The sequence below is a fragment of the Lutra lutra genome, chromosome 2, assembly GCF_902655055.1.
Source record: "Lutra lutra chromosome 2, mLutLut1.2, whole genome shotgun sequence".
In the NCBI taxonomy this organism is placed as follows: Eukaryota; Metazoa; Chordata; class Mammalia; order Carnivora; family Mustelidae; genus Lutra; species Lutra lutra.
The window spans coordinates 205643572-205670676 of record NC_062279.1 but is presented as its reverse complement, the minus strand read 5'-3'; the positions used below and the strand labels follow the sequence as shown (position 1 = coordinate 205670676).

At 40.4% G+C, this 27105-nt stretch overlaps 1 protein-coding gene across 4 annotated transcripts in view; it reads right to left on the bottom strand.

The window, feature by feature from the left end:
- MRPL1 (mitochondrial ribosomal protein L1) overlaps positions 1-27105 on the bottom strand; it is a 101827-nt gene that overhangs the window by 3996 nt on the left and 70726 nt on the right. Inside the window, exons 8-9 of one of the 4 annotated variants that reach the window (XR_007125363.1) lie at positions 20679-20935; positions 11227-11308 (exon numbers count right to left, since the gene is read on the bottom strand). The exons of 1 other annotated variant lie outside the window; for it this stretch is intronic. Coding sequence is in view for 1 of the 3 variants with exons in the window: in XM_047719622.1 (XP_047575578.1) it covers positions 11227-11308 (82 nt within the window). In the remaining 2 variants the exon portion in view is untranslated. Of the gene's footprint in view, positions 1-11226; positions 11309-20678; positions 20936-27105 lie in introns of those variants that run through there. 2 more of the 4 variants (XR_007125364.1, XM_047719622.1) reach the window with 2 other exon arrangements.

The window sequence follows — 27105 nt, the reverse complement described above, 5'->3', positions numbered from 1 at the left end:
TAGACTCCCTGCTGAGCTTGTAGCTGGATGTGGGGCTAGATCCCAGGCCCTGGAGATCATGACCTGAGCCAAAGGCAGATGTTTAACCATCTGAGCCACCCAGCACCCCAGCAAAACAGATTTTAAAACAGAATGTAATAAAAGACAAAGAAGGTCACTACATAATGATAAAAGGATCAACCTGGCAAGAAGATATACTATTATAAATATCTATGCACCCAACATAGGAGGACCAAAATATATAGAGCAAATATTAATAATCTTGAGGAAAAGATTGACAGCAATAGTAGGGGATTTTAACACTCCACTTAAACATCAATGATCACCTAAACAGATAATCTATAAGGAAACATCACCCGTACACAACACATTAGACCAAAAGGACTTAATAGATTTACACAGAACATTCCATCCAAAACAGAACATACATTCTTGTCAAGTGCACATGGAACATTCTCCAGGACAGATCATGGGTTAGGCCACAAAACAACTCTCAATAAATTTAAGACTGAAATCATATCAAGAATCTTTTCTGACCACAACGGTATGGAAACTAGAAGTCAATTACAAGAAAAAGAATGGAAAAAACACAAAAACGTGGAGATTAAATAACATACTACAACAATGGGTCATCAAAGAAATAAAAGGAAAAATTTAAAAATACCTAGAGACATGTGAAAACAGAAATACAACATACAAAAATCTATGGGATGCATTAGAAGTGGTTGGAAGAGAGAAGTTTATAGCAACACAGGCCTACTTCAAAACACAAGAAAAATCTCAAACAACTTAACTTTAAACCTAAAGGAACTACAAAACAAAGAACAAATTAAACACAAAGTTAGTACAAGGAAAGAAATAATAAATATCAGAGTTGGGGCGCCTGGGTGGCTTAGTGGGTTAAGCCTCTGCCTTCAGCTCAGGTCATAATCTCAGGGTCCTGGGATTGAGTCCTGCATCGGGCTCTCTGCTCAGCAGGGAGCCTCCTTCCCCCTCTCTCGCTACCTGCTGCTCTGCCTACTTGTGATCTCTCTGTCAAATAAACAAATAAAATCTTTAAAATAAATAAATAAATAAATAAATAAATAAATAAATATTAGAGTGGAAATAAATGGAAAAAAAGAGAAAGAAATGAACTAGACCTAAAAGGACAATAGAAAAAAATTAATGAGGGGCACCTGGGTGGCTCAGTGGGTTAAGCCTCTGCTTTTGCCTCAGGTCATGTTCCCAGGGTCCTGGGATCGAGTCCCGCATCGGGGTCTCTGCTCAGCGGGGAGCCTGGTTCCTCCTCTTTCTCTCTGCCTGCCTCTCTGCCTACTTGTGGTCTCTATCTGTCAAATAAATAAATAAATTTTTTTTAAAAAAAATGAATGAAACTAAGAGCTGGTTCTTTGAAAAGACAAACAAAATTGACAAATCATTAATTAGACTCACCAAGAAAAAGAAAGTCAGAAATGAAAGAAATTTACAACTGGTACCACAGAAATACAAAATCCTAAGACTACTATGAACAATTATATGCCAACAAACTGGATAAGCTAGCAAAACCTATCAAATACTTAAAAACAAACAAACTTCCAAGACTGAGTCGGGAAGAACAAAAAAATCTGAACAAACTGATAACAGAAAAGAGACTGAATTGACTCAGTAATCAAAAACCTCCTAACAAACAAAAAGCCAAAACCAAATGGCTTGACTGGTGAAGTCTGACAGACATTTAAGGAAGATTTAGTACCTAATTTCCTCAAACTCTTCCAAAAAACTGAAGAGGACAGAATGCATCCAAACTCATTTTATGAGGCCAGTATTATTACCCTGACACCAAAGTTAAACAACACCATCACAAAAAAAGAAGAGAATTACAGGGCCAATAACCCCGATGAACACATATGCAAAAGTCCTCAACAACATATTAGCAAACCAAATTCAAATATACATTAAAAGAATCATAACCATGATTAAGTGGGATTTATTCCAGGAATGAAAGGATGGTTTGACATGTATACATCAATGTGATACAGATTAACAAAATGTAAAATAAAAATCATATGATTACCTCAATACATGCAGAAAGACCATCTAACAAAAGTCACATCCATTTACAATAAAAACTATCTACAAAGCAGGTAAAGAGAGAACATATACACCTTCACATAATAAAGGTCATATACAAACCCACAATTAATATCATACTAAATGATGAAAAGCTAGAATTTTTCCTTTAAGATCAGGAACAAAGACAAGGATGCCCACTCTCCCCACTATTAGTCAACACAGCATTGGAATTCCTAGTCACAGCACTTAGGCACCACCAACAACAAAAAGGCATTCATGTAGGAAAGGAAGATGTAAAATTGTCTGTTTGCAGCAGACACGGTATTATATATATAAAAAAAAAATGATGACTACACCAAAAACCGATTAGAACCAATAAACAAATTCAGAAAAGTGGCGGGGAGAGGAAGGGGAAGGGGCAAGATGGCGAAGAAGCAGACACCGTTTCAATTGGTCCCCTGAGGCGAGCTAAATGTCTACCAGAACACTCTGAACACCCGCGAAATCAGCCTGCGATGAAGATTATATGCTTCCGGATCTCTAGGGAGGCAGAGGACACCCGTGGAGAGGTAAAGCAGAGTGGGAACTACTGGACTGATATCAGAGGATAAACAGAAGCATGAGGGAGCCACCACAAGTGACCCACTGGAAAGTAATACCCCATAAGAAAGTGTCCCATGCTTGGGGACCAGCATCAACCTGGAGTCTAATGAAAAGCGCTCAAAGAGAACAAAAGGTCTTAAGGTGCAACTGGTGGGAACAGATGGCCACCGGCACGGTCCCAAGCCCACGGTCCCAGGACGGTCATAGCCTCAGGGCTCGCAGCCCCGCCTGCCCCGGAGAGCCTGGTGTGGGCGCCGGCAGGCAGTCCCTGAACCCACAGGCTTCTGCGACCTGCACTGCTGCCAGGTCATGGCTGTGGACCCCCGACAGCAGTACCGACAGCCGCCAGGACTGGGCACCCCCAGACCAATATACTTGCGGTTTTAGAGGCACAGGGGGCTCAGGGACAAGCAGGGACATCGGGCAACCGCCCGGACAGTAGCTTGGCGTCTGCATCGGCTGTGGAAGGTTACGGTGTTCAGCGGAGATTGCAGAGGGGGAGACTGTGTGCTCTGGACCATCCGGGGGATCAGACTGAGGCTCCTCTCCGAGGCCGAGGATTGAGTGCAGACAGTTTGCTTTTTGCACGACTCCTCTGAAAATCCGCAAAAGGCTGCCCCAAAACAAAACCTCCAGAGTACAAAAACCTGAAAACACGTTTCCACAGAGCCCAGCCCCTTGATAGGAGGCAGGGTGACTCAGCCCAAGCAAGGCTGACGGAAAAATAACACACAGGCCCTGTCCCCAGAAGACGAGCCAAAAGAACGAGAGGACAACCACCACAGGGTCCCCATAAAACTGTAAAACCCCAACATCAGGGGAAAACAATATATTAAGCTCCCAGTATTGCCCTAAAATGTGTATATTTCATAGATGTAACTTTTTTTAATTAGTTCTCACGATTCTTCTTCTTTTATTTTTTTAAACCTACTCACCATTACAACTAGATATTAAATACAAAATATTACATAACAACTTTTTAACTTGAACTTTTTTATACATATACCTGGGTTTCATTTTCTTTTTTTTTTTTTAATATATATAGATATAATAAGCTTCAAGGTAATCCTTTTTTCTTATTCAATACTACTCCTATACATAAGCCAGTTTTAATTACCCTGTATCTCTGGAAAGTTGAGTCCTTTAACAAAGATAAAAAGATACCCCCAGGAAATACTGAAATAACCTTCCTCGCCCACATCAAGGGTTTATAACCACCTTCCCATCTTATTTTTCTGTTATCTTATTCTTTCTGTATATTTGTTTTTGTTTTAGTACCATATAAATCTTATTCTTGGGGTTCATTTTGGCTAAGTTTTTCTTTTTTTTTCTTTCTTGTCTTTTACTTTTGTCAGTCTTTCTGTTTGTTCATTTTTGGTTTATGTATATTATAAATCTTACTTTGGAGACTCATTTTGGCTGTTTTTTTTTTTTTTCTGTCTTTTTCTCTTTTTTTTCATTTTTCTTTCTTATTGGTGGTAACTTCCAATTGCTCCAAAACTTTCCAAGGGGCATCTTGACTGGATCATGTTCAATATATTCAGCTATATATCTCCTCAACCACCTCTCACCAAAATGACTAGGAGGAAGAACACCCAAAAGAGGAAAAATTCAGAGACTGTGATTTCTGCCACAGAACTATTGGATATGGACATAAGCCATACGTTGGAAATGGAATTTAGGGTAAAAATTGTTCAGGCAATGGCTAGGTTGGAGAAGACCATTAGTGGCAACATAGAATCTCTAAGAGCGGACGTGAGAGCCATCTAGCAGAAAGTAAAAATGTTATCAAGAAGATCCACTCTAATCTAAATACTCTAACAGCAAGAGTAACCAAAGCAGAAGGCTGAATTAGTGATCTAGAAGACAAAATGATAGAAAAGCAGGACCAGGAGGAGGCCCGGAACAAACAACGTAGAAGCCATGAAAAGAGAATTAAGGAAATAAATGATGCAATGAAACATTCCAATGCCAGAATTATTGGGATCCCTGAGGGGGTGGAGAAAGAGAGAAGACTAGGAGATATAGTTTAACAAATACTGGATGAAAATTTCCCTAATCTGGGGAATGGAACAAGTGTACATGTCCTAGAGGCAAAAAGGACACTCCCAAAGATCAATAAGTCTAGAAAGACCTCAAAGCACTTAATTGTGAGATTCACGAATCATAAATTCAGACAGGATATCTTAACGGCAGATAGGGGGAAGACATTCCTTACGTACAGAGGAAGGAGCATCAGAATAACGTCAGAACTGTCCACAGAAACCTGGCTAGCCAGAAAGGACTGGCAAGACATACTCAGGGCACTAAATGCGAAGAATATGCAGCCAAGTATACTTTATCCAGCAAGGCTGACATTCAGAATGAATGGAGAGATAAAGAGCTTCCAAGACCAGCAAGGTCTAAAAGACTATGTGACCACCAAGCCAGCACTACAAGAAAAACTAAGGGGGATCTATAAAAGAAAGAATCCAAGAGTGATATGTAACAGAAATATACAGAGACAATGTATAGAAACAAGGACTTCACAGGCAACAAGATGTCAATAAAAACTTATCTTTCAATAATTACCCTCAATGTGAACAACCTAAATGCTCCCATAAAAAGGCACAGGGTTGCCTTTTATGCCTGATGTTCCTGGAAAAAACAACAGGACCCGTCCATATGTTGTCTACAAGACATACATTTTGAACCTAAAGATACACCCAGACTGAAAGTGAAGGGATGGAGAACCATCTTTCATGCCAATGGACCTCAAAAGAAAGCTGAGAGATAAATTAGATTTTAAACTAAACACTGTAGTCAGAGATACAGAAGGACACTACACATCATTCTTAAAGGGCCTATCCAACAAGATCTAACAATTGTAAATATTTATGCCCCCAACATGGGAGCAGCCAACTATATAAGCCAACTGTTAAAGAAAATAAAGAGTCATACTGATATGAACACATTAACTTTAGGGGATCTTAACACGCCACTCTCAACAACAAACAGATCATCTAAGCAGAAAATCAACAAAGAAACAAGAGGTTTGATCGACACATTGAACCAGATGAACCTCATAGATATATACAGAACATTCCACCCTAAACCAACAGAATACTCATCCTTCTTGAGTGCACATGGAACTGTCTCCAGAATACACCACATACTGGATCACATATCAGGGCTCAACCAGTACCAAAAGACTGAGATTATTCCCTGCATATTCTCAGACCACAATACTTTGAAACTGGAACTCAATCACAAGAAAAAGTTTGGAAGGAATTCAAACACTTGAAAGCTAAAGACCATCCTGCTCAAAAATGTTTGGATCAACCAGGAAATCAAAGAGGAACTTAAACAATTCAAGGAAACCAATGAGAATGAAGACACATTGGTCCAAAACTTATGGGATATGGCAAAGGCAGTCCTAAGGGGGAAATATAGCCATCCAAGGGTGACTAAAAAAAACTGAAAAATCCCGAATACACTAACTCTCTTTACACCTTAAAGAACTGGAAAATCAACAACAAATTAAGCCAACCCCATGCACAAGAAGGGAAATAAGATTAGAGCAGAGATCAATGAGATACAGTAGATCAGAGATACAGTAGAACACATCAACGAAACTAAAAGCTGGTTCTCTGAAAGACTTAAGACCGATAAACCACTGGCCAAACTAATCCAAAAGAAAACAGAGAGGACCAAACTTAATAAAATTATGCATGAAAGGGGAGAGATCATGACTAACACCAAGGAAACAGAAACAATCATCACAAAGTATTATCAACACTTATATGCCAGTAAGTTAAACAACCTAAAAAGAAATGGATACATTCCTGGAAACCTATAAACTTCCAAGACTGAAACGGGCAGAAACTGACAACTTGAATAGACCAATATCTACTAACGAGATTGAAGCAGTGATCAAAAACGTCCCAAAAAACAAGAGCCCAGGACCTGACAGATTCCCTGAGGAATTATAACAAACATTCAAAGAAGAAATAATACCTATTCTTCTGAAGCTCTTTCAAAAAAATAGAAAAAGAGGGAAAACTTCCAGACTCTTTCTATTAAGCCAGCATTACCTTGTTCCCCAAACCAGGCAAAGACCCCATCAAAAGGAGAATTTCAGACCAATATCCCTGATGAATATGGATGCCAAGATTCTCAACAAGATGCTAGCTAATAGGATCCAACAGTACATTAAAGATTATCCACCATGACCAGGCGGGATTTATCCCTGGGAAGCAAGGGTGGTTCAACATTATCAAGTCAATCAATGTGATAGAACAAATCAATAAGAAAAGGGAGAAGAACCACATGGTCCTCTCAATTGATGCAGATAAGCATTTGACAAAATACAGCATCCGTTCCTGATTAAAACTCTTCAAACTGGAGGGACAGACAGAACATTCCTCAACTTGATAAAATCTACCTATGAAAAACCCACAGTGAATATGATTCTCAATGGGGAAAAACTGAGAGCCTTCCCTTTGAGATCAGGAACACGACAAGGATGCTCACTCTCACCACTAACGTTCAACATAGTACCGGAAGTCCTAGCAACAGCAATCAGACAACAAAAAGCAATACAATGTACTCAAACTGGCAAAGAAGAAGTCAAACTCCTTCTTCACAGATGACATGATACTTTATATGGAAAACCCAAAAGACTCCACAACCGAACTACTAGAACTCATACAGCAATTCAGTAATGTGGCAGGATACAAAATCAAAGTACAGAAATCAATTGCTTTCTTATACACTAACAATGAAAATATAGAAAGGGAAATTAGAGAATCGATTCCATTTACTATGGTACCAAGAACCATAAGGTACCTTGGAATAAATCTAACAAAAAGGTAAAAGATCTGCACTCAAGGAACTACAGAACACTCATGAAAGAAACTGAAGAAGACACAAAAAGATGGAAAAGCATTTCACGCTCATGTATTGGAAGAATAAACATTGTTAAAATGTCTATACTGCCTAGAGCAACCTATACTTTCATTGCCATCCTGATCAAAATTCCACTAGCATTCTTCAAAGTGCTGGAACAAACAGTCCTAAAATGTGTATGGAACCAGAAAAAACTCCAAATTGCTAAGGAAATGTTGAAAAAGAAAAACAAAGCTGGGGGCATCACGTTCCTGGTTTCAAGCTTTACTACAAAGCTGTGATCACCAAGACAACACAGTACTGGCACAAAACAGACACACAGACCGGTGGAACAGAGTGGAGAGTCCAGATTTGGACCCTCAGCTCTATGATCAAATAATCTTCAACAAAGCAGGAAAAAATATCCAGTGGAAAAAAGAGAGTCTCTTTAATAAATGGTGCTGGGAAAATTGGACAGCTATGTGTAGAAGAATGAAACTCAACCATTTTCTCATACCATACACAAAGATAAACTCAAAATGGATGAAAGACTTCAACATGAGGCAGGAATCTATTAAAATCCCAGAAGAGAACATAGGCAGTAACCCCTTCGACATTGGCCACAGCAACTTCTTTCAAAACATGTCTCCAAAGGCAAAGGAAACCAGAGGGAAAATGAACTTCTGGGACTTCATCAAGATCAAAAGCTTCTGCACAGCAAAGGAAACAGTCAAAAAAACAAAGAGGCAACCCACAGAACGCGAGAAGATATTTGCAAATGACAGTACAGACAAAGGGCTGATATCCAAGATCTATACAGAACTCCTCAAACTCAACACACACAAAACAGATAATCATGTCAAAAAATGGACAGAAGACATAAACAGACACTTCTCCAAAGAAGACATACAAATGTCTAACAGACACATGAAAAAATGGTCATCATCATTAGCCATCAGGGAGATTCAAATCAAAACCACATTGAAATACCACCTTACACCAGTTGGAATGGCCAAAATTAACCAGACAGTAAACAACGTGTGTTGGAGGGGATGTGGAGAAAGGGGAACCCTCTTCCACTGTTGGTGGGAATGCAAGTTGGTGCAGACACTTTGGAAAACAGTGTGGAGATTCCTTAAGAAATTAAAAATAGAGCTTCCCTATGACCCTGCAATTGCACTACTGGGTATTTACCCCAAAGATACAGATGGAGTGAAAAGAAGGACCATCTGTACCACAATGTTCATAGCAGCAATGGCCACCGTCGCCAAACTGTGGAAAGAACCAAGATGCCCTTCAACGGACGAATGGATAAGGAAGATGTGGTTCATATACACTATGGAGTATGATGCCTCCATCAGAAAGGATGAATACCCAACTTTTGTAGCAACATGGACGGGACTGGAAGAGATGATGCTGAGTGAAATAAGTCAAGCAGAGAGAGTCAATTATCATATGGTTTCACTTATTTGTGGAGCATAACAAATAACATGGAGGACATGGGGAAATGGATAAGAGAAGGGAGTTGAGGGAAATTGGAAGGGGAGGTGAACCATGAGAGACTATGGACACTGAAAAACAATCTGAGGGTTTTGAAGGGGTGGGGAGTGGGAGGTTGGGGGAACCAGGTGGTAAGTATTAAGGAGGGCACGGATTGCATGGAGCACTGGGTGTGGTGCATAAACAATGAATTCTGTTATGCCGAAAAGAAATAAAAAAAAAAAAAGTGAGGCAAACAAATCAAAACAAAAAGACTGAGAAGGAAAATTTAAAAATAAATTAATAAATAAATAAATTAATTAATTAATTTTAAAATTAGGCAGAGAATCTAAAGAGACAATTTCCCAAAACACACAGGAGGACAAGAGGCATATGAAAAGCTCCACATTACGCATCACCAGGGAAATGCAAACCCAAACCACAATGAGCCACCACCTCACACCTGTCAGAGCGGCTGTTATCAAAAATAACATGTTGGCAAGGATGTGGAGAAAACGAGAACCCTCGTGCATTGTTAGTGGGAATGTAAATTAGGGCAGACACTAGAAAAGAGTATGAGGACTCCTCCAAAAACCACCAAAAGAATGACCATATGGCACAGCAATTCCACTTTTGGGTTTATTATCAGAAGAAAATGAACACACTAGTTTGAAAAGATATACACACCCCTACGTTCCTTGCAGCATATTTGCAATAGTCAAGATCAGGAGACAACCTAAGCGTCCATCTATACATGAATGAACAAAGAAGATATGATGTACGCATGTGTGCACATGCACACGCACACACACACAATGGGATCCTACTCAGGCGTATTAAAGAATGAAACCTTACTATTTGTGGCATTAATGGACCTCGAGGATACTTTGCTAAGTGAAATGAGGCAGACAGAGAAAGACAAATATCAATGATTTCACTGATAAGTAAAATCTAAAATACACAACAAACTAATGAAACCAAACCCCATCTCACAGATACAGAGAAGAGACTGGTGGGTGTCAGAGGGGAAGGGAGCTGGGGGAGGGGACAAAATGGGTGAAGGGAATCAAAAGGAACAAACATTCATTTATGAAATAAATCAGCCAAGGGGATGTGATGCACAGCACAGGAAATAAAGTCAGCATTACTGTGTTAACTTTGTATGCGGACAGATGGTAACTAGACTAGACGGTGGTGATCAATTTGCAATGTATACAAATGTTAAATTATTATGTTGTACACTTGAAACTAAAAGGATATTGTATATTAATTATATTAATATACAACTTAAAAAACGGCAAAAAGAGGACACATTGCTTTTAGAGATCTGCTGTTCATCATTTCACTCCTGCCGGTCTCAGAAGGTCCTATACTGAAAGCAAAATGCCCCGTGAAACGTAAGAATGCGTACACGCACAATCACTAAGTACTACGGCCGTATCTATGGCAGCAGAATTAACAAGTGAGGTCTTTATTCACCAGTGTGTTAACTTCCAAAGAAGGTAAAAAATAGCTTAAGGTTGTGTTTTAATTACACCCTTGGTTATAAGACTAAACCTGACAGAGTCCTATCATGGCAAGGCTATAGACGAAGTCTACTGAGTAGAATGAACCCTTTCAGGGCAGCGACTGGCCAGCAGTGAAGTTCGTCTGAGGAGAGGATATGTGCGGCACATAATGCGACAGTAAGGGTCTGGCTCTGTGCTTGCATCCTATGAAACAGCCTCCCCATCTCCATCAAGTTTCACGGCTGTGCAGGAATTACCAGTTTATAAGAAGTCACTATCATGACATGATTAAAAACTGTTCTTTTGAAAAAATAGGTAACATTAAGAAAGACAATTGCGGACGCCAGCAACAAAGTGAATGGTCTAGCTTCAAAATATTTCATAAATGCTTTTAGTTTCTATTTAACACTATTGCAAGTTTAAGGCAATCAGTTACAATTTTCTTTCAAATTTAATACTTAATGGTAGAAATAATGGAATTTACAAAGATTTCAGGATTTCCTTATTAATGTTAAAGAGGTCTCCTCTCCAAACAACTACAACTGGTTAATAAGGTCATTAGGAATCCTCTGGATAGTTAAATTTTATTTATTTAACCCCTGAAAATATTGCTGCTATTGTACACTGTTACTTGCTCTTAACTTCTTTTCTTAATATTTTACATTTTTAAAGAATCCCCGAGCTCTAGGGAAGTCTACTGCAGCAAATCGCTTACCCAAATTGACTGGTCTGTGCTTACAGACTTCACTGATAACTGCTTGAAGATTTGCTTCTATCTGGTCACTTGGCATATCCAGCTGAAAGAAAAGGATATATAACATTAATAATGTGAATGTGAGAAGATAATACAACTTTTGGTAACTGTACAAGTAATTATTTTCATCTGTTAAGAGACCCTATTGTGAAAGAAAAAACTTCCATCACTCTTCTTTTAGAATGCTACACTCACATGTCGTTACATGTCAAGACTTAATTACCTCATGAAACATATCACAGTAAAGTTCTTTCAAGCTGCTCTAATTGAGATTCCTGATTTCCAGGTATTTTCCCCAAAGTACAACCTGAGGCAGAATATACCATCCCCTGATCCCTACACCCAAGGATTCAGGGATATTTCCTCTTGAAGTTTTTTGCTGGTATACTTTTTTTTTTTTTTTTAATATTTTATTTATTTGAGAGAGCGAGAAAGAGCATGAGCAGGGAGAGTTCGGGGAGAGGGACAAGCAGGCTCCACACTGAGAGCAGAGCCCCGTGTGAGGCCCGGAGGTCAGGACCTGACCTGAGTGGAAGTTAGACGCTCAGTCCACTGAGCTACTCAGGCACCCCTGTTGTTGATTTACTTTTGAAAGAGACTATGAAAATGTTCAGAAATTCATGCTCTCAGGAGTACAAAATAAAACTACTTAACCACACAACACACCCCTGCTACAGGGACATTTCCAGGACGCTATGCTAACGCTCTATGAAATAACAAATATCCTACTATTCAATGAAAACAGTAGTAAGTAAATATACAGTGAACAAGCCCTATACGTAAAATTCTAGAAGCTAGCTCACAACTGCGGAAAGTCCTTATGTTTACCATGTTACTCTTCTAAAATATACCAGTTAAAATCAGCTACATTTCATCCCAATGTTTAAAGGATTTTACACTTTGCTAAATGAATCAATTTTTTAAAAATTCATGTAAAACTCAAAATAGCATGACTGGAAAAAAAAATCACATGGTAATAGTTGGAAGTTCAAGCAAGATTTCTATTCTCCTATGATTCTGAGATCCCTGCAAGAAATGTGCTGTGTCAGTATGAAGAGAATTCCTTATGAAAAAAATTATTCTCACTATCACCAGACAATACTTATTTGACACTCACTTGGACAAGATGTAATACCAAACCCTAAGTGAGAAGGTCTGGACATTACTGGAGAATTTTCACTTAAGCCAATCTGTAAGTGGGAGTTCCGAGGGGAAAAAAAAAAAAAATCAAGCAATGCTTATGAATTCACCTTCGTAAGTCCAGAGAACTTACAGGCTTTAATCACGTAGTTCACTAGTAGAAAAGGCACCTTACATTTGCAATGTTAAAAAACAAAACAAAATAAAACAAAAACTAAGGGTATTAACATGTGTCTCCCTTCATTCCTCTCTCAACTGTCTACATTAATCAAATTGTCCTATTATCAACCGAAGCAACCACCACAGCTCTGTTAAGTTCCTTCACCCTTTGTTAAAGACCTGCAGCTACCTTAAATTTGGAAAAAGTAATAGATACAAGAAAGAGCAGATGTCCGATATATGCTTTTATTATTTACTATTAAGTTATGCTCTACACTGTTACATTATAAAATATTAAATAATATACTAAACTCAACTATGCTTTTGTGGACTTATACTGCCTACAGTTAGTTTAAATAAGATGCTGGGGTGCCTGGGGGGCTCAGTGGATTAAGCTGTTGCCTTCGGCTTGGGACGTGATCTCAGGGTCCTGGGATCGAGCCCCACATCTGCCTCAGCATCCCTGCTGAGCAGAGAGCCTGCTTCCCCCTCTCTCTCTGCCTGACTCTCTGCCTACTTGTGATCTCTCTAATAAATAAATAAAATCTTAAAAAAAAATAATAAAAATAAATAAATAAAAAAGATGCTGAACACATGCAACATATGCTTGAGAAATACAAAACAAATAATTCCTCTATGACTTTCATTATTAGGATGACTTCAAGGACTTCATTAAGTTTTAAAATATGTAAAAATGTCTTTAAACATAGTTTACATTTTTGTCCAAATTTCAGCATCTCTAATCTTTAGTACTGTGTCCTCTGTTCAATTTTAAAATATTTATAACCATACTTCATTTTACCTTTTTAAAGATACTATACAAAATTATGAAAAATCTACATATTTCATGGTTTATATAGTAATTGTTACTTAATTGACTATTGATGCTAATTATGGTCAAAAAGTATGCATGCACTTTTTAAAAAAAAGATTTTCTTTCTTATTTATTTGACAGAGAGAGAGATCACAGGTAGGCAGAAAGGCAGGCAGAGAGAGGAGGAAGCAGGCTCCCCACTGAGCAGAGAGCCCAATGCAGGGCTGGATCCCAGGATCCTGAGATCATACCTGAGCCAAAGGCAGAGGCTTAACCCGCTGAGCCATCCAGGCACCCCAAATTTTCTCAAAACTTGCATAGGAAATGTATTTGGGCTGACAATAACTCAGGAAACCAACATTTGCAAGCTTCTCTACCTACATCTCAGTTTCTCTGCACTTCCACGGTGCTCTCATGCAATAACATTTTGTAGTCTTACGGAGGTGAGGATGGGCCATTTTGAGAGGATATTATTCTCAGTATCAGAGCATAAGACTTGGTATACCAGGAAAGAAAGGAAAAAAAAAGCTAAACAAAACTGGGATTGGTGGACCCTGAGCTGTGGCAAGCACTGTATTTGCACATGTGCATACGTGTGCATTTGAATCTAATAGTTACAAAACTATTTATGTTTAGCTAAAGTGACTGCCCACTCCAAGACAACGTAGTTATTCCTCATTCTGTAGCAGGTATGGTTTCAAGAAAAGACTACCTTACTGAATCCTACCTTCTGCTTACCATCCCTTATTACATCAGAAATAATCTCCCAAATGAATACTTACCATTTACATCAATGTGGATGGAACTGGAAGGTATTATACTAAGTGAAATAAGTCAATCAGAGAAAAAAAAATACAGTTTCACTCATATGTGGAATATAAAAAATAGTGCAGAGGATCATAGGGGAAGGGAGGGAAAACTGAATGGGAAAAAATCAGAGAGGCAGAAAACCATAAGAGACTCCTGACTGCAGGAAACAAACTGAGGGCTGCTGGAGGGGAGGTGGGAGCGGAGGCTGGGGCAACTGGGTGACAGACATTGCGGAGGGCACGTGTTGTGATAAGCACTGAGTGTTACATGCAACTGATGAATTATTGAAGACTACATCTGAAACTAATGATGTACTATATGCTGGCTAAATGAATTTAAATTAAAAAAGAAAAAAAAGAAATCCCTAAGCTGATGAGATGGAAGACTTACCAAGGATGTTTGGGTGGAGGCTCAGTGGATACAGGTGAGCTCTATGTCTCTCTTTGCTGTAACTCTCAGATTTTCCTCTTTCCATGCAATTCCTAACCTTTGTCTTCAGTTTTTACAATGATGAGAAAACTAAAAATTAGTGGTTCCTGACCATTTTTTCAGCCCTTTGAGATGCAGATGAGTGCAAAGAAAATTGTAGCCATGCGTGTCTAACGCAATGATTCCTTTTCCCCAAGATTTTATTTAAATTCCAGTCAGTTAACATACAGTGTAATACCAGTTTCAGGTGTAGAACTTAGTGATTCGTCATTTACATACAATAGCCAGTGCTCACCTCAGCAAGGGACCTCCTTAATACCCATCATCCATTTAACCCACCCCCCTACCCACCTCCTCTCCAGCAACCCTTAATTTGTTCTCTATAGTTAAGAGTCTGTAGGGGCATCTGCGTGGCAGTCTGTTAAGCATCCAACTCTTGGATTCAGCTCATGTCATGATGTTGGGGCTGTGAGACTGAACCCCGAGTTGGGCTCCAAGCTCAGTGTAGAGTCTGCTTGAGATTTTCTCTCCTTCTCTCTTTACTCCTCCCACTTGTGTCTCTCTCTAAAATGAGTAAATCTATTTTTTTTTAAAAGAGTCTGTTTTCTGGTTTGCCTCTTTTTTTACTCCTATGCTCACCTGTTTCTTAAATTCCACATGAGTGAAATCATACAGTATTTGTCTTTCACTTAACATAATACTGTTCTCTAGCTCCATCTATGTCTTTGCAAATGGCAAGATTCCATTCTTTTTTATGGCTGAGTAATATTCCATTGTATACATTTACCGTATTTCCTTTATTCATTCATCAGTGAATGAACATTTGGCCTCTTTCCATAATTTGGCTATTGTTGATAATGCTACTATAAACATTGGGATGCATGTATCTCTTTAAATCAGTATTTCAGTTATCCTTTAGGTAAATGCCTTGTTGTGCAATGCTGGATGGCAGGGTAGCTCTATTTCTAACTTTTTGAGGAACCTCTACACTGTCTTCCAGAGTAGCTGCACCAACTTGCATTCCCACCAAGAGTGAGAAGAGGGTTCCCCTTTCTCCACTTCCTCACCAACATCTATTGTTTCCTGTGTTAATTTTAGCCATTCTGACAAATGTGAGGTGATACTATGGTTTTGATTTGTATTTCCCTGATGATGAGGATGCTGTGTATCTTTTCATATGCATGTTGGCCATCTGGATGTCTTCTTTGGAAAAATGTCTATTCATGTCTTCTGCCCATTTTTTTTTTAAGATTTTTATTTATTTATTTGTCAGAGAGATATAGAGAGTACAGGCAGGCAGAGTGGTAGGCAGAGGCAGAGGGAGAAGCAGGCTCCCTGCGGAGCAAGGAGCCCAATGTGGAACTCCATCCCAGGACACTGGGATCATGACCTGAGCCGAAGGCAGCCGCTTAACTGACTGAGCCACCCAGGCATCCCATCTGCCCATTTTTTTAAGTGGAGTATTTGGTTTTGGGGTATTGAGTTTTGTAAGTACTTTATACATTTTGGATATTAACCCATTATCAGATATATCACTTGCAAATATCTTCTCCCATTCTGAAGGCTGCGTTTAGTTTTGCTGCTTCCTTCACTGTGCAGAAGCTTTTTATCTTGACAAAGCCTCAACAGTTTGTTTGCTTTTGTTTCCCTCACATCAGGAGACATTAGATCCCTGGCCATGACCTTTTCTTGTTCTTTCTTTTGAGATGAATTCCTCTGTCTTGGCATCTTGTCTAAGTTTTTGTCTTCTGGGTGTTAGGAAAGCCTGTTATGTTTCCCGAACCCGAGAGTAATAGCTTTATGAAGAAGAGGTAATATATTGTCCAGGGCCTGGCTCTTCAGGAAGTGTCTCTGGTGTGTGCTGCGTGCACCCTGCTGCTGTGTTATGGCTGCCCTGTCCCTCAGGTCAGTCCTCTGCAAAATTTCTCCCTGCCTATAGTGGGAAGTGTTTGGACCTTGGCCAGAGTATGGCAAGTTTCAATGAGGTATGCTCTGGTCAACTTGCTAAAAGAGACCTAATATGATTTCCACTAGAACTGAAGCTTTACAGCACTCTATGGTCAGCAGACATGGTACATGTTGGGGTTTGTGCTGGTCTTCTGGGGGAAGGGCCCACTGTGCTGGTCTTGCCCTAGAAAAGTAGTTCCAGCGGAGTCTGGTGGGGGGAGGGAGGGGCACGGACTTGGTATAAGCAGGTAAGGCAGCCAGCGTTGACGCTGTGCTGTTTAGTGAAGTTGGTCTGTGCCAAGAGGCAGGGGAGGGAAATGGTACCAGCCTGGCTTCGTCCCTAGAGAGAGGAGTCTGTGCTTGCTACTCTCAGGGAAGCATTTCTGGAGGAGTGAATAAATTGCCCTTCATGTGTGACAGGCATTTTCCGATCACTGATTTCACACTGCCTGTCTCTGGGTCGTTTGCCTGCCTGGAGCAGCACAGCACATCTTGGGCTCTAATCTAATCAGGCCTGATGACTTTTAAAATTCCAAACTTCAGAGACTGGTGTCTGCACCGGTCTTCTGGGAAAGGGTCTCACTGTGCTGGGACAGATGCAGGTTTGTCCAGAAGGACAGTGGCACCAGACTGCAGGGCGCAGGGTTTGGAGCAGGCAGGCTAAACAGGGTGTACCAGTTCACTGCCCTCAGCAGGTGTCTCTGCACCTGTGCTGCGGGGCAGGGGAGGGAAATGGCACCCACCAGTTCTTCTGTCCATGAAGAAGCAATGCCACCTCTCAAGGATGCTCCCCAAAAAGTGCAAAGTCTCTCCCCACAGGCCTTAGGCAATTCTCAGATAGCGATTCTCAGAGAGTCAGCACCAGAGCTGCTTGCCTGCCACAGCTCCAGAAATGGGACAGTGTCCTCAGGTCTTTATCACAACCCAGCCGGGAAACCTCTGAAACTCCAGTCTTTAAGCCCCACTGGTTGCGAAACCCCACAAAATTCAGCCCCTATCCTTTTCCCCAGCCAACAGCTTTGGGAAAGTGTTCTCCTTGTGCCAATGCCTCCGTGCTGCACTCTCTCTAGCCCTTCTCTGCGACCAGGGCTCCGTTCCCTCCCCAGCACCCGCAATCTGTGTCTCCCTCAAACCACATCTCAGCACTTTCTACGTTCCCTGAAGTGGCCTCTCCTCTCCCTCTAGCTATGTGGTTTGTTCTATCAGTCCTCATGCTGACTTCTTGAGTATTCAGAATGATACGATGGTTATGGAGCTGTATTTGAGAGACAAGGCAAGCCTAGGGTCCTCCTACTACATCACCATTCTAGTCGCCCCCCCCCACAAGGCAATGATTCTTAAACATTTTTTGGGTTATCAAAACTCACTCCAGAAAACTGCAGAAGGCACACAAAGGAATTAGCCTATGCTTTCAGGGTCTTCAATGGATTCTCTGTTTAAAGAAAGGCTTCTGAGGAAAGTGTGTCACTTAAAATGGATCCCTAGTCGTGGTACTTTGAGAACTGCTAGACAAAAGGTAAGTCTTAAAATATTTTGAACTATGGGACTAGAGTGTAGGAAAGGGATTTGACTTAATTTTTTACCTTTTACAGGGGACTAAAACTAAAAAACAAATGACAACAAGTGAAGTATGTACACATGATTTTTTAACAATCACATGATCCTCGTAAAGTGGTCAGCTGTTGTCTCTGTGCCTGACAGCCCGTAGGTGAATGAGCATCTCTAACTGGAAACTGGAGAGAGGACTGCTCCTGTGGCAAGCACCTGTTAGAACATCTGGTCTCCAAAATCTCTTCCAAATGCAATGTCCTTTTTTTCCTTTATTTTTTAAAAGATTTTATTTATTAATCTGACAGAGAAAGAGACAGCAAGAGAGGGAACACAAGCAGGGGGAGTAGGAGAGGGAGAAGCAAGCTTCCAACTGAGTGGGGAGCCCAATAGGGGCCCTGATCCCAGGACCCCAGGATCATGATCTGAGGCAAAGGCAGACACCCAATGACTGAGCCATCCAGGTGTCCCACAAATGCAACGTTCTAAGTAAATAAAGGGCAGCATGGTATACACTTTCTGTGGATGGGCCAACAGTCTTAATCACCACGACTCCTCTAACAGTCACAACCAAGAAAAGGAAGATAATCTGTGTGTTTCCTATACAAAATTAAGGAAAGTAATAATAAGAATAATTGATTGAGTGGCTCTATTTATTGAGTAAATACTCTGCACCAAGCTCTATTCTAAGCATTATGCAAATATTCTCATTCATTTCTCCCAAGAATCCTCTGAGATAGGAACTACCACAATGGAGACTTGGAAAACTCTATAACTTATCCAAGTCACACACCCCTGGTAAGAAGCAGCTCAGCAGCTGTCTGCATTAGCTCTAAAGGCAGAGAAATTTGCTTCTGAAGCCCACTTACACTGCTTACTAGCTTGTGACCCTGGACACAGTTTTTAAGTGTTGGTAACCCTTATGAAAAACGAAGCATCAGTTGCCAGGAAAACACAAATGAATTTGTTACAAACACAGGGTAGAAAAAGAGGAACCCAAGTAAAACGCTTCATGGAAAAGAAGATGCATTTAAGTCGGAAAATTATGAATTTTCCTCTCTGCCAAATGAATCCTTTACTGCCTTCCAAGCTTTTAGGTGGTATCACCATATAATTCAGCAACCCCCTCTTGGCTCCCACTCTATCCATCATCACGCTGGGAACTAATAACAAAAGAAGAACAAGATACAAACCTTGCATTCAAGGAATTTACAATCTGGTAGCTAAAATACAACATCACAGGTGCCACTCTAACTGACATGAACAACAGAGCACAAAGGCACAGAGGTAGAAGTGACTGACTTTGACAGAGAAGGCTACCCAAAGAAGGGGACACACGAGTCCTAACGATCTGCTGAGTCTTAAAGGATGAAGAGTTCTGCGGGACAATGGTGCTCTTCTAGGAGGAAGGAGCAGCATGAGGTATCGTCCTAACAGGGCAGAACAGGTGACCATAAGACGGCTCGCTGTATTTAGCCCCAGCATTGCCAACTCAAATGCTCACAGTGGCCAGAGCAGGTAACGTGTAGGACTGAGGAGCGCTAGGTTTGAGTACATATACCCACCATACCTGTGTGACACAGGCTGGGCAGAGCAGGACGGTCCCACCCCCTACGGGGGAGGCAGGAAGCTACTCAGCACTAACGGACTGTTGCACTGAGGGCTGTGGGGCCAGTGTTAACAGAATTCTCGACGTGTCAAGAACTAGAAATCTGAATCTCTTTGTGATGTCATCTAGTTTGTAAATGCTCACTCAAGAAAACAAAACAAAACCATTACCTGGGCCCAGTAAGTATGGGGAACCAAATTCAGCCTGTACGCTGCCAACCTTAAGCCTGCATCACTGAAAATAACAAGAAATACTGAATTTGAACTCAACATAGTGATCGGAGACTACAGAAAGATTTGAATGTAAAGCAAAAGATTTTATTTAGAACTGCAAGCAGTGAAAAACTAATGTTTCTCAGCAGACAATTGGTATATCTGATCTAGGTTTTAGAAAGAATTCTACAGGGAAAGTAAGAGTTTTCTTTTTGTCAACCTTGACTTCCCTTTGGATGTGGAGAAAGCAAAAGGCAAAAAGGAGAACCCCCACAAAGTCGAGGGCAGACTCTCTGGCTGGCCCATCCTAACCAGTATCAGAAGAAGTCAAAGAGAAACAGCAGGCTTCTGGTGAACGGAAGTCGCAAAGAACCTCCACGAGCGGGACCGAATGAAAAGAACCTATGAAAGAAGACAAAGCTTCTTGCTCAGAAAAGAAGGCACAAGGCAATGGAAAATAAGACTTTGGAAGAAAATCCCAATTCCTCCATTACCTTCTAAACTGGCATCAACCAACATGCTTCACATCCTGTGGACCTGGTGCCAACCCCTAAAGCTGAGCACCAAAGGCCAGAAACTAGACGTATTTAAGGGACATCTGAAAATACACTTACCCCGACCAAGGGGAGAACGTTTCTGTCACCACAGAGGAGACCAAGATTCTCAGTCACAAATATCAAAGATGGATCAGGGGGAAATGTCTCTGGAAAGTTCTGGAAAAAGGATATCTTCTAATGGAACCTACCCTCCTGAAGTGGCTGTACCCCCCGGAGGTTGGGTCTGATGCTCCCCTGGAGGGAGCGGCTCCTGTACTCATGACAACTTCGGCCCCAGACGCTGTGTGCCTCTGGGTCCAACTGCAGCCAGGGTGGGAAGACGGAGACAGCAGAATCGCCTCAGGAGGCCCACGGTGTCAGGGGGTGGGTGGTCCATGGGGAAGTCGGCCTGCAGATACAGAAGGTTGGGTTCACCTGCAATTTCATGCAGGACAAGTCTGGGGGCCTGAGAAACGGGAGAGAGTATGTCCTGTTCTTGCTCCCAGCCAGCAATTTTCCACCCCCACACCTGGAGGATGATATGCTGTGCCCCAAATGTGTTCGGAGGAATAACGTATTAATGAAAAGCCTCCAATGAACTCACAGTACCAGGAAAAGGGGTACAGCTGTGATTATGACTGATGGTAGAAAGGGAACTGCACTCAGCTCCACGGTGCCACTGACAGAGGGACGGCAGGCTGTTCCCACCCTCCACCTTCCTGCTTCCGGGGCGCATGGGCTGGTGAGTTGCAGCTGTTACCCTCAGCCCCGCCGGGGCCTGCAGCATTGGGGGTTGGGATGTAGGGACTCTTACGCTTTACACTGGGAAAGCGTTTGAAAATTACTATTTGTTCCTACTTAATAAGATGAAAAAGTCATTCATACTCTGAAACGTCGACCCTTCTGAAATAGAAGTGACCGTAACAGTTCTTTTAAGTGGGAGCCTGAGCCTCACTCGCCGAGGGGTGGAGTCGGGAGAACAGGTGCGCTTCTGCGCTGGACTTCTCTTCTCACCAGACTCTAACTGCCCCAGAGGCCGCTCCCTTCTCAGGCTCACGACTTTGAACTGTTGAGTATTTTAAACCAAAGGGAAAGCTATTATTCTTTCCCAATCCCCAAAACATACTCTTACTACACAAAACATTTTTTGATGTTGTCTTAATAACCTGAGACCTCTATGGTGTGTCTCTGAGATAAAAACACAGAACACTTTACCGGCATTATTTCCCCATGTAACTACTATGTATGTTTCTACCACTTAAAAATATTCAAGGGAACTTCTGAGTCATAAACTCATAATGTACTGGATCTCAAATGTGTACATAAAATCATCTATTGTATCTAGGACGCCAAATGCACTGTGGGCAAATTATTAATATTCGTAATTTGGGATTAAGCCAAAAATCATGATTTCTTCGGCATGATTTTTTTAAACCACTCTAATGAGATAGGATTGAAATACTTAAAAACTGTACATTTAATGTATATAATTTGATGAATCTGAGTCATTTAAAAATTTTATGTCCTTCCTGAATTAATAGTCCCATGGTTCTTAGAAAAGATGATTGTTTTCACTTGTGTTTTTATTGCAGTTTTCAACATTGTTTTATTGTTGTGGATTTTTGGATTATGAGATTTTCCCCTCTCCAAAATGTATTAGAAGGAGTAGTGGAGTTGTAAAGTTTGTAACCATCAGGATATGGGCAGATTTGGGCAAGAATCCTCAATAAATGTTAAAAACTAGAGGAATGCTTGTTGAGCAAGATATTTCCATGATCTTGCAATGTCTCTATACCGTTTACTCAAAATTAACGGTCAGAATTTTCAGTGTAAATAAATAATATACACATTTTATTCTTAAAACAAACAAACAAAAAAAAGAATTCTACAGGAAGGGTGTAAACAGGAGTTGGCAAACTTCCTCTATAAATGGTCAGAGAGAAATATTTTGGGCTGTGCAGGCCAAACAGTCTATGTTGCAACTACTCGGTTCTGCCCTTTTAGCAAGAAAGAAGCCACACACAATACATGAATGAATGAGTGCAACTGTGTTCCAATTAAACTTGCCTTAAAGAAACAGGGGAAGAGCCAGAAAGAGCTCACAGGCTGGCTTACAGACCTCTGGTGTGAAGACAGACTGAAGGATGTCTGAGGAAATGAATGGGCAAAAACAGCTATTAATTTTTGCTAGATAAAAAAGATTTTTGTTTTGTTAACAGAAAGCTTTGTTGGGTGCTGAGAGACTTCTACTATGTAGCTATCTACTATGTAGAAGAAACAAAAAAATGTTTTGCCAGGCTAAGTATAGTAGGAAAAATGCTTAGCGGCTGTTCTAACAGCTGTCCTAAGCCTAGATATGTGTTTTGAAGATGTTGTATGGGGCTTTTCTGGAAGCTTCTTCAGGACTAATGATTAGGTCCTAAACCTGACAGCAAAAAAGGCATGTAGTTAGTACCCTGTACTCTAAAGGAAGACACCAACAATTAAAGGTGTCAAAAAGATCCTATTATAATCAACATCCAGCTGAGTAGAAGCAAGCCAAGTGAGGAGGCAAGGCTCCAAGAAATGACTCTGTAGAGACAGGGTCACCTTTCAGGAGGGGAAACTAGCCGGTTGAACATGTGCTATGAAGGACATCAAACCAATAAGGGCTGGCCAGAGAAGTAGCAATAATCAAAGTGGGGATAAGAAATATAGGCAGGCAAGCAGAGGCATGTGCCTTTTCTCCCTTATTCCCTTCATCAGGTCTCTCCCCCAGAGAAGTCAAGCCTGCCTAGGCAACTGGGGCAAGGTATTTCAGAACTGAATCACGTCACTGCAGGACTCTTCGTGTCTAGAGTGGGAAGAAGTAAGAGTGAGAACTTAATGAAGCCCTCCTCACTCCAGACCAGATGAGCCATACAAGCCCGGTTCCAAACTGAGCAAGGGAAATCTGTGCCTGGAGATCAGAGTCCTGAACTGGATCAGACTGCACTTCTAATTACTGTCAGTTGCTGGAATTATGAGATCTAACATGCCAGAGAAGGGAACAGAGAAAGGAAATCGTACACATGGCTCGGTTAGAATCAGAGAACGGAGGAAACTATTCCTTGCTTGTATCCCACTAAATTCAGACCTTCCAATAAAGAGTTACACACTTATACGCAGAACTGTATTTCTGCACATGTGAAAGACATGAACTTAGGTTCACAGGAATGATATATAAAATGAGAGATACCAGAAACCGTCTAAATGCCCAAGAAAAGGAATAAGGTTGAATAAATTAGGATATATCTACATGACATTATGATATAGCTATTAAAATTGTATCTTGCAAGAATTTTAGTATTCAAGAAACAATATTCAAGGAAAAAGAGAACACAAAAATTAATATATAGTATGATAGCAACTACATAAACAAAAATTACAAGCATAGAGACAGAGCAGTAATGAAAAGTACTAAAATGTTACCAAAGGCAATCTTTGAATTTTATATTCTTATACTATTTAATATTTTTCAAATATTTTACTATGTACTTGTTAATAAAAAAATTAGTTTCAGTTTAGCATTTAAAATTACAAAACTAGTTCTTTATGATGCTACAAATCATAAGGCACACTTTACCTCATGTTTTTTTTGAAATGAGACTCATTCATAGTGATAGCGGTACAGCAAAACCCCTCACCCTCACCACCACCACAGCTGCAACAGGCTAATTATGTTGTTACAGCTTAGATATTTTTAACTATATTTTCAAGATTCAAAGGCAGTTACACTGGCCTTTTTTAAGTGTACAGTTCCATAAATTTTAACTCACACATACATTTGAGGAACCACCACCATAATACATGATAAACAACCAAAAAAACTTCATCTGATCTCTCTTAGCCGCTCCTAACCCTTGCAACCCCTGCTGTCACTACAGTGTTGTCTTCCCAAAAACGTCATACAAATGGAGTAACAGTACAGAACCTTTGTTTTCTTTCCTTTGTAATTTTTTAGAAGTGTGGTAGGTAAAATATACATAGCATAAAATTTACCATCTTAACTGTTTTGAAGTACGTGGGTGGCATTAAGCACATTCTCATGGTTGTGCAACTCTCAACACCAGCCATCTCAGAACTTTTTCCATCTTCCTCATCTAAAACCACACCCACTGAACACTAATTCTCCATTCTCCCCTGGCCCGGGCCCTGGCAACCACCATTCTACGGCCCGTCCCTATGAATATGCCTGCTTTAGGCACAGCAAACAAGTGTAATCATAGTATTTACCCTTTGTCAACTGGTGTACTTCATTTAGCAGAATGTCTTCAAGGTTCATACATGTTATATAAGAGCATGCATCAGAATTTCCTTCCTTTTTAAGACTAAATAAAATTCCATTGCACATACAGGCGTACCTCGTTTTCCCGACCTTCACTATACTGTACTTGAGATAACTGTGTTTTTCACAAATTGAAGGTTTGTGGCAACTTTATGTTGAACAAGTCTACTGGTACATTTTCCCAATAGCATTTGCTCAATTCATATCTCTGTGATATTTTGGTAATTCTCACAATATTTCAAACTTTTTCACCGTTACAGAGTCAATCGATACAGTAAACTTCCCTGCTGACCAATTCAAAACCACCTCGCCTTTAGCAACCACTGCCCTGATCAGTCAGCAGCCGTCAACATTCAGGCTAGACCCTCCATCAGCAAAAAGATCACAACTCACTGAAAGCTTGGAGGATGGTTGGGATTTCTTAGCCATAAAGTAATTTTTAATTAAGGTATGTACATTGTTCTTTTAGACACAATGCTATTTCACACTTTAACAGACTACAGCATAGTATAAACATTTATATGCAGTAGAAAACCAAAAAATTCATTTGGCTCACTTGACTACAATATTTACTTTATTGCAGTGGTCTAGAACTGAACCTGCAGTATCTCCAAAGCACGCTTGAATATACATTTTGCTTATCCGTTCATCTGTCATGGACACTTGGGGTGCTTCCACATTTTGGCTATTTGAGTAATGCTATGAACTCAGCTGTACACACACCTGTCTGAGTTCCTGCTTTCAATTCTTTGGAGTATATTATCTATAACTAGAATCTATGGTAATTCCATGTTTAATTTTTAAAGGAACTGTCATGTACTTCCCACAGCAACGGTACCATTTGACATCCCCACCACCAATATACAAGGGTTCCAATTTCTCTGTACCCTCGCCAACACTTGTTTCTGGATTTGGGGCCTTTTTTGGTTGTTGCTGTTGTTGTTTTTATAATACCCATCCCATTAAGTGTGAAGCAGGATCTCATTTTGGTTTTAATTTGCATTTTCCTGTTGGCTAATGATGCTCAGCTTCTTTTCATGTCTTTTTTGGCCATTTGTCTATTTTATTTGAGAAATGTGCATTGAGATCTCTGGCTTATTTTTGGAATTATTTATCGTGTTATTACTGACTCACAGTGGTCCCCCCCATCAATGCAGGACATGTTCTAAGAGCCCCAGTGGATGCCTGAAACTGCAGAGTACCAAACCTCTATACTATGTTTTCTCCTACATATACACATCTATGGTAGAGTTTAACTTATAACTTAGGCACAGTAAAAAATGAATAATAATAAAAAAGAATATAACATGATACTATACTGTAATAGAAGTTAAGTGAATGTGGCCTGTCTCTTTCTCAAAATATCTTATTACACTATGCTCACCCTTCTTGCACTGATGGGAGATGATAAAATGCCTAATGGTGGGCCACCTGGGTGGCTCAGTCAGTGAAGCGTCCAACTCTTGATTTTGGTTCAGGTCATGAACTCAGGGTTGTGAGATCAAACCCGCACCAGGCTTCACACTGGACAGGGAGTTTGCTTGAGATTCTCTCTTTCCTTTTCCCTCTGCTTCTCCCCACTGCCTGCTGTCTCTTTCTCTCTCAAATAATTTTTTTTTTCAAAATGCCGACATGGTGAGATGAAGTGAGGTGGTGACACAGGCATTGCGACATAGCATTAGACTGTTACTGACCTCCTGACAATGCGTCAAAAGGACCACCTACTTCCAGATTGCTGTTGACTGTGGGGAACTGAAACTGCAGAAAGTGAAACCACAGATAAGGGGGCACCACTGTACAGGAGTTCTTCACATATTCTACATATAAGTCTCATGCCCTATGTGTGATCTGCATATATTTTCTGCCATTCAGCTGGTTGCCTTTTTATTCCGCTGATAGTGATCTTAGATGCACAAAAGTTTTAAATTTTGATGAAGTCCCACTTATCTCTTTTGTTGCCTGTGCATAACCTTTTGAGACCACTTTCACCTGGGTTATAGAATGTAACCTTTTGAGATTCACTTAAGTTCTACCAACAGTTCATACCCCCCCTTTTTATCACTGAACAGTATTGCATCATATGATATACCAGATGTGGTTTTCAATCCATTCATATATAGGAAACTGAGTTTTTTCCAGTTTTTGATGATTTTCAATACAGTTTCTATAAATATGTGTTCAGATATTTATGTAAGTTTTTACTTCACTTTAAATCTTTCAACTTTAGGGGCACCTGGTGCTCAGCCAGTTAAGCATCTGACTCTTGATCTCAGCTCAGGTCTTGGTTTTAGGGTCATGTGAGTTCAAGGCCTGTACTGGGCTTCCTCTCC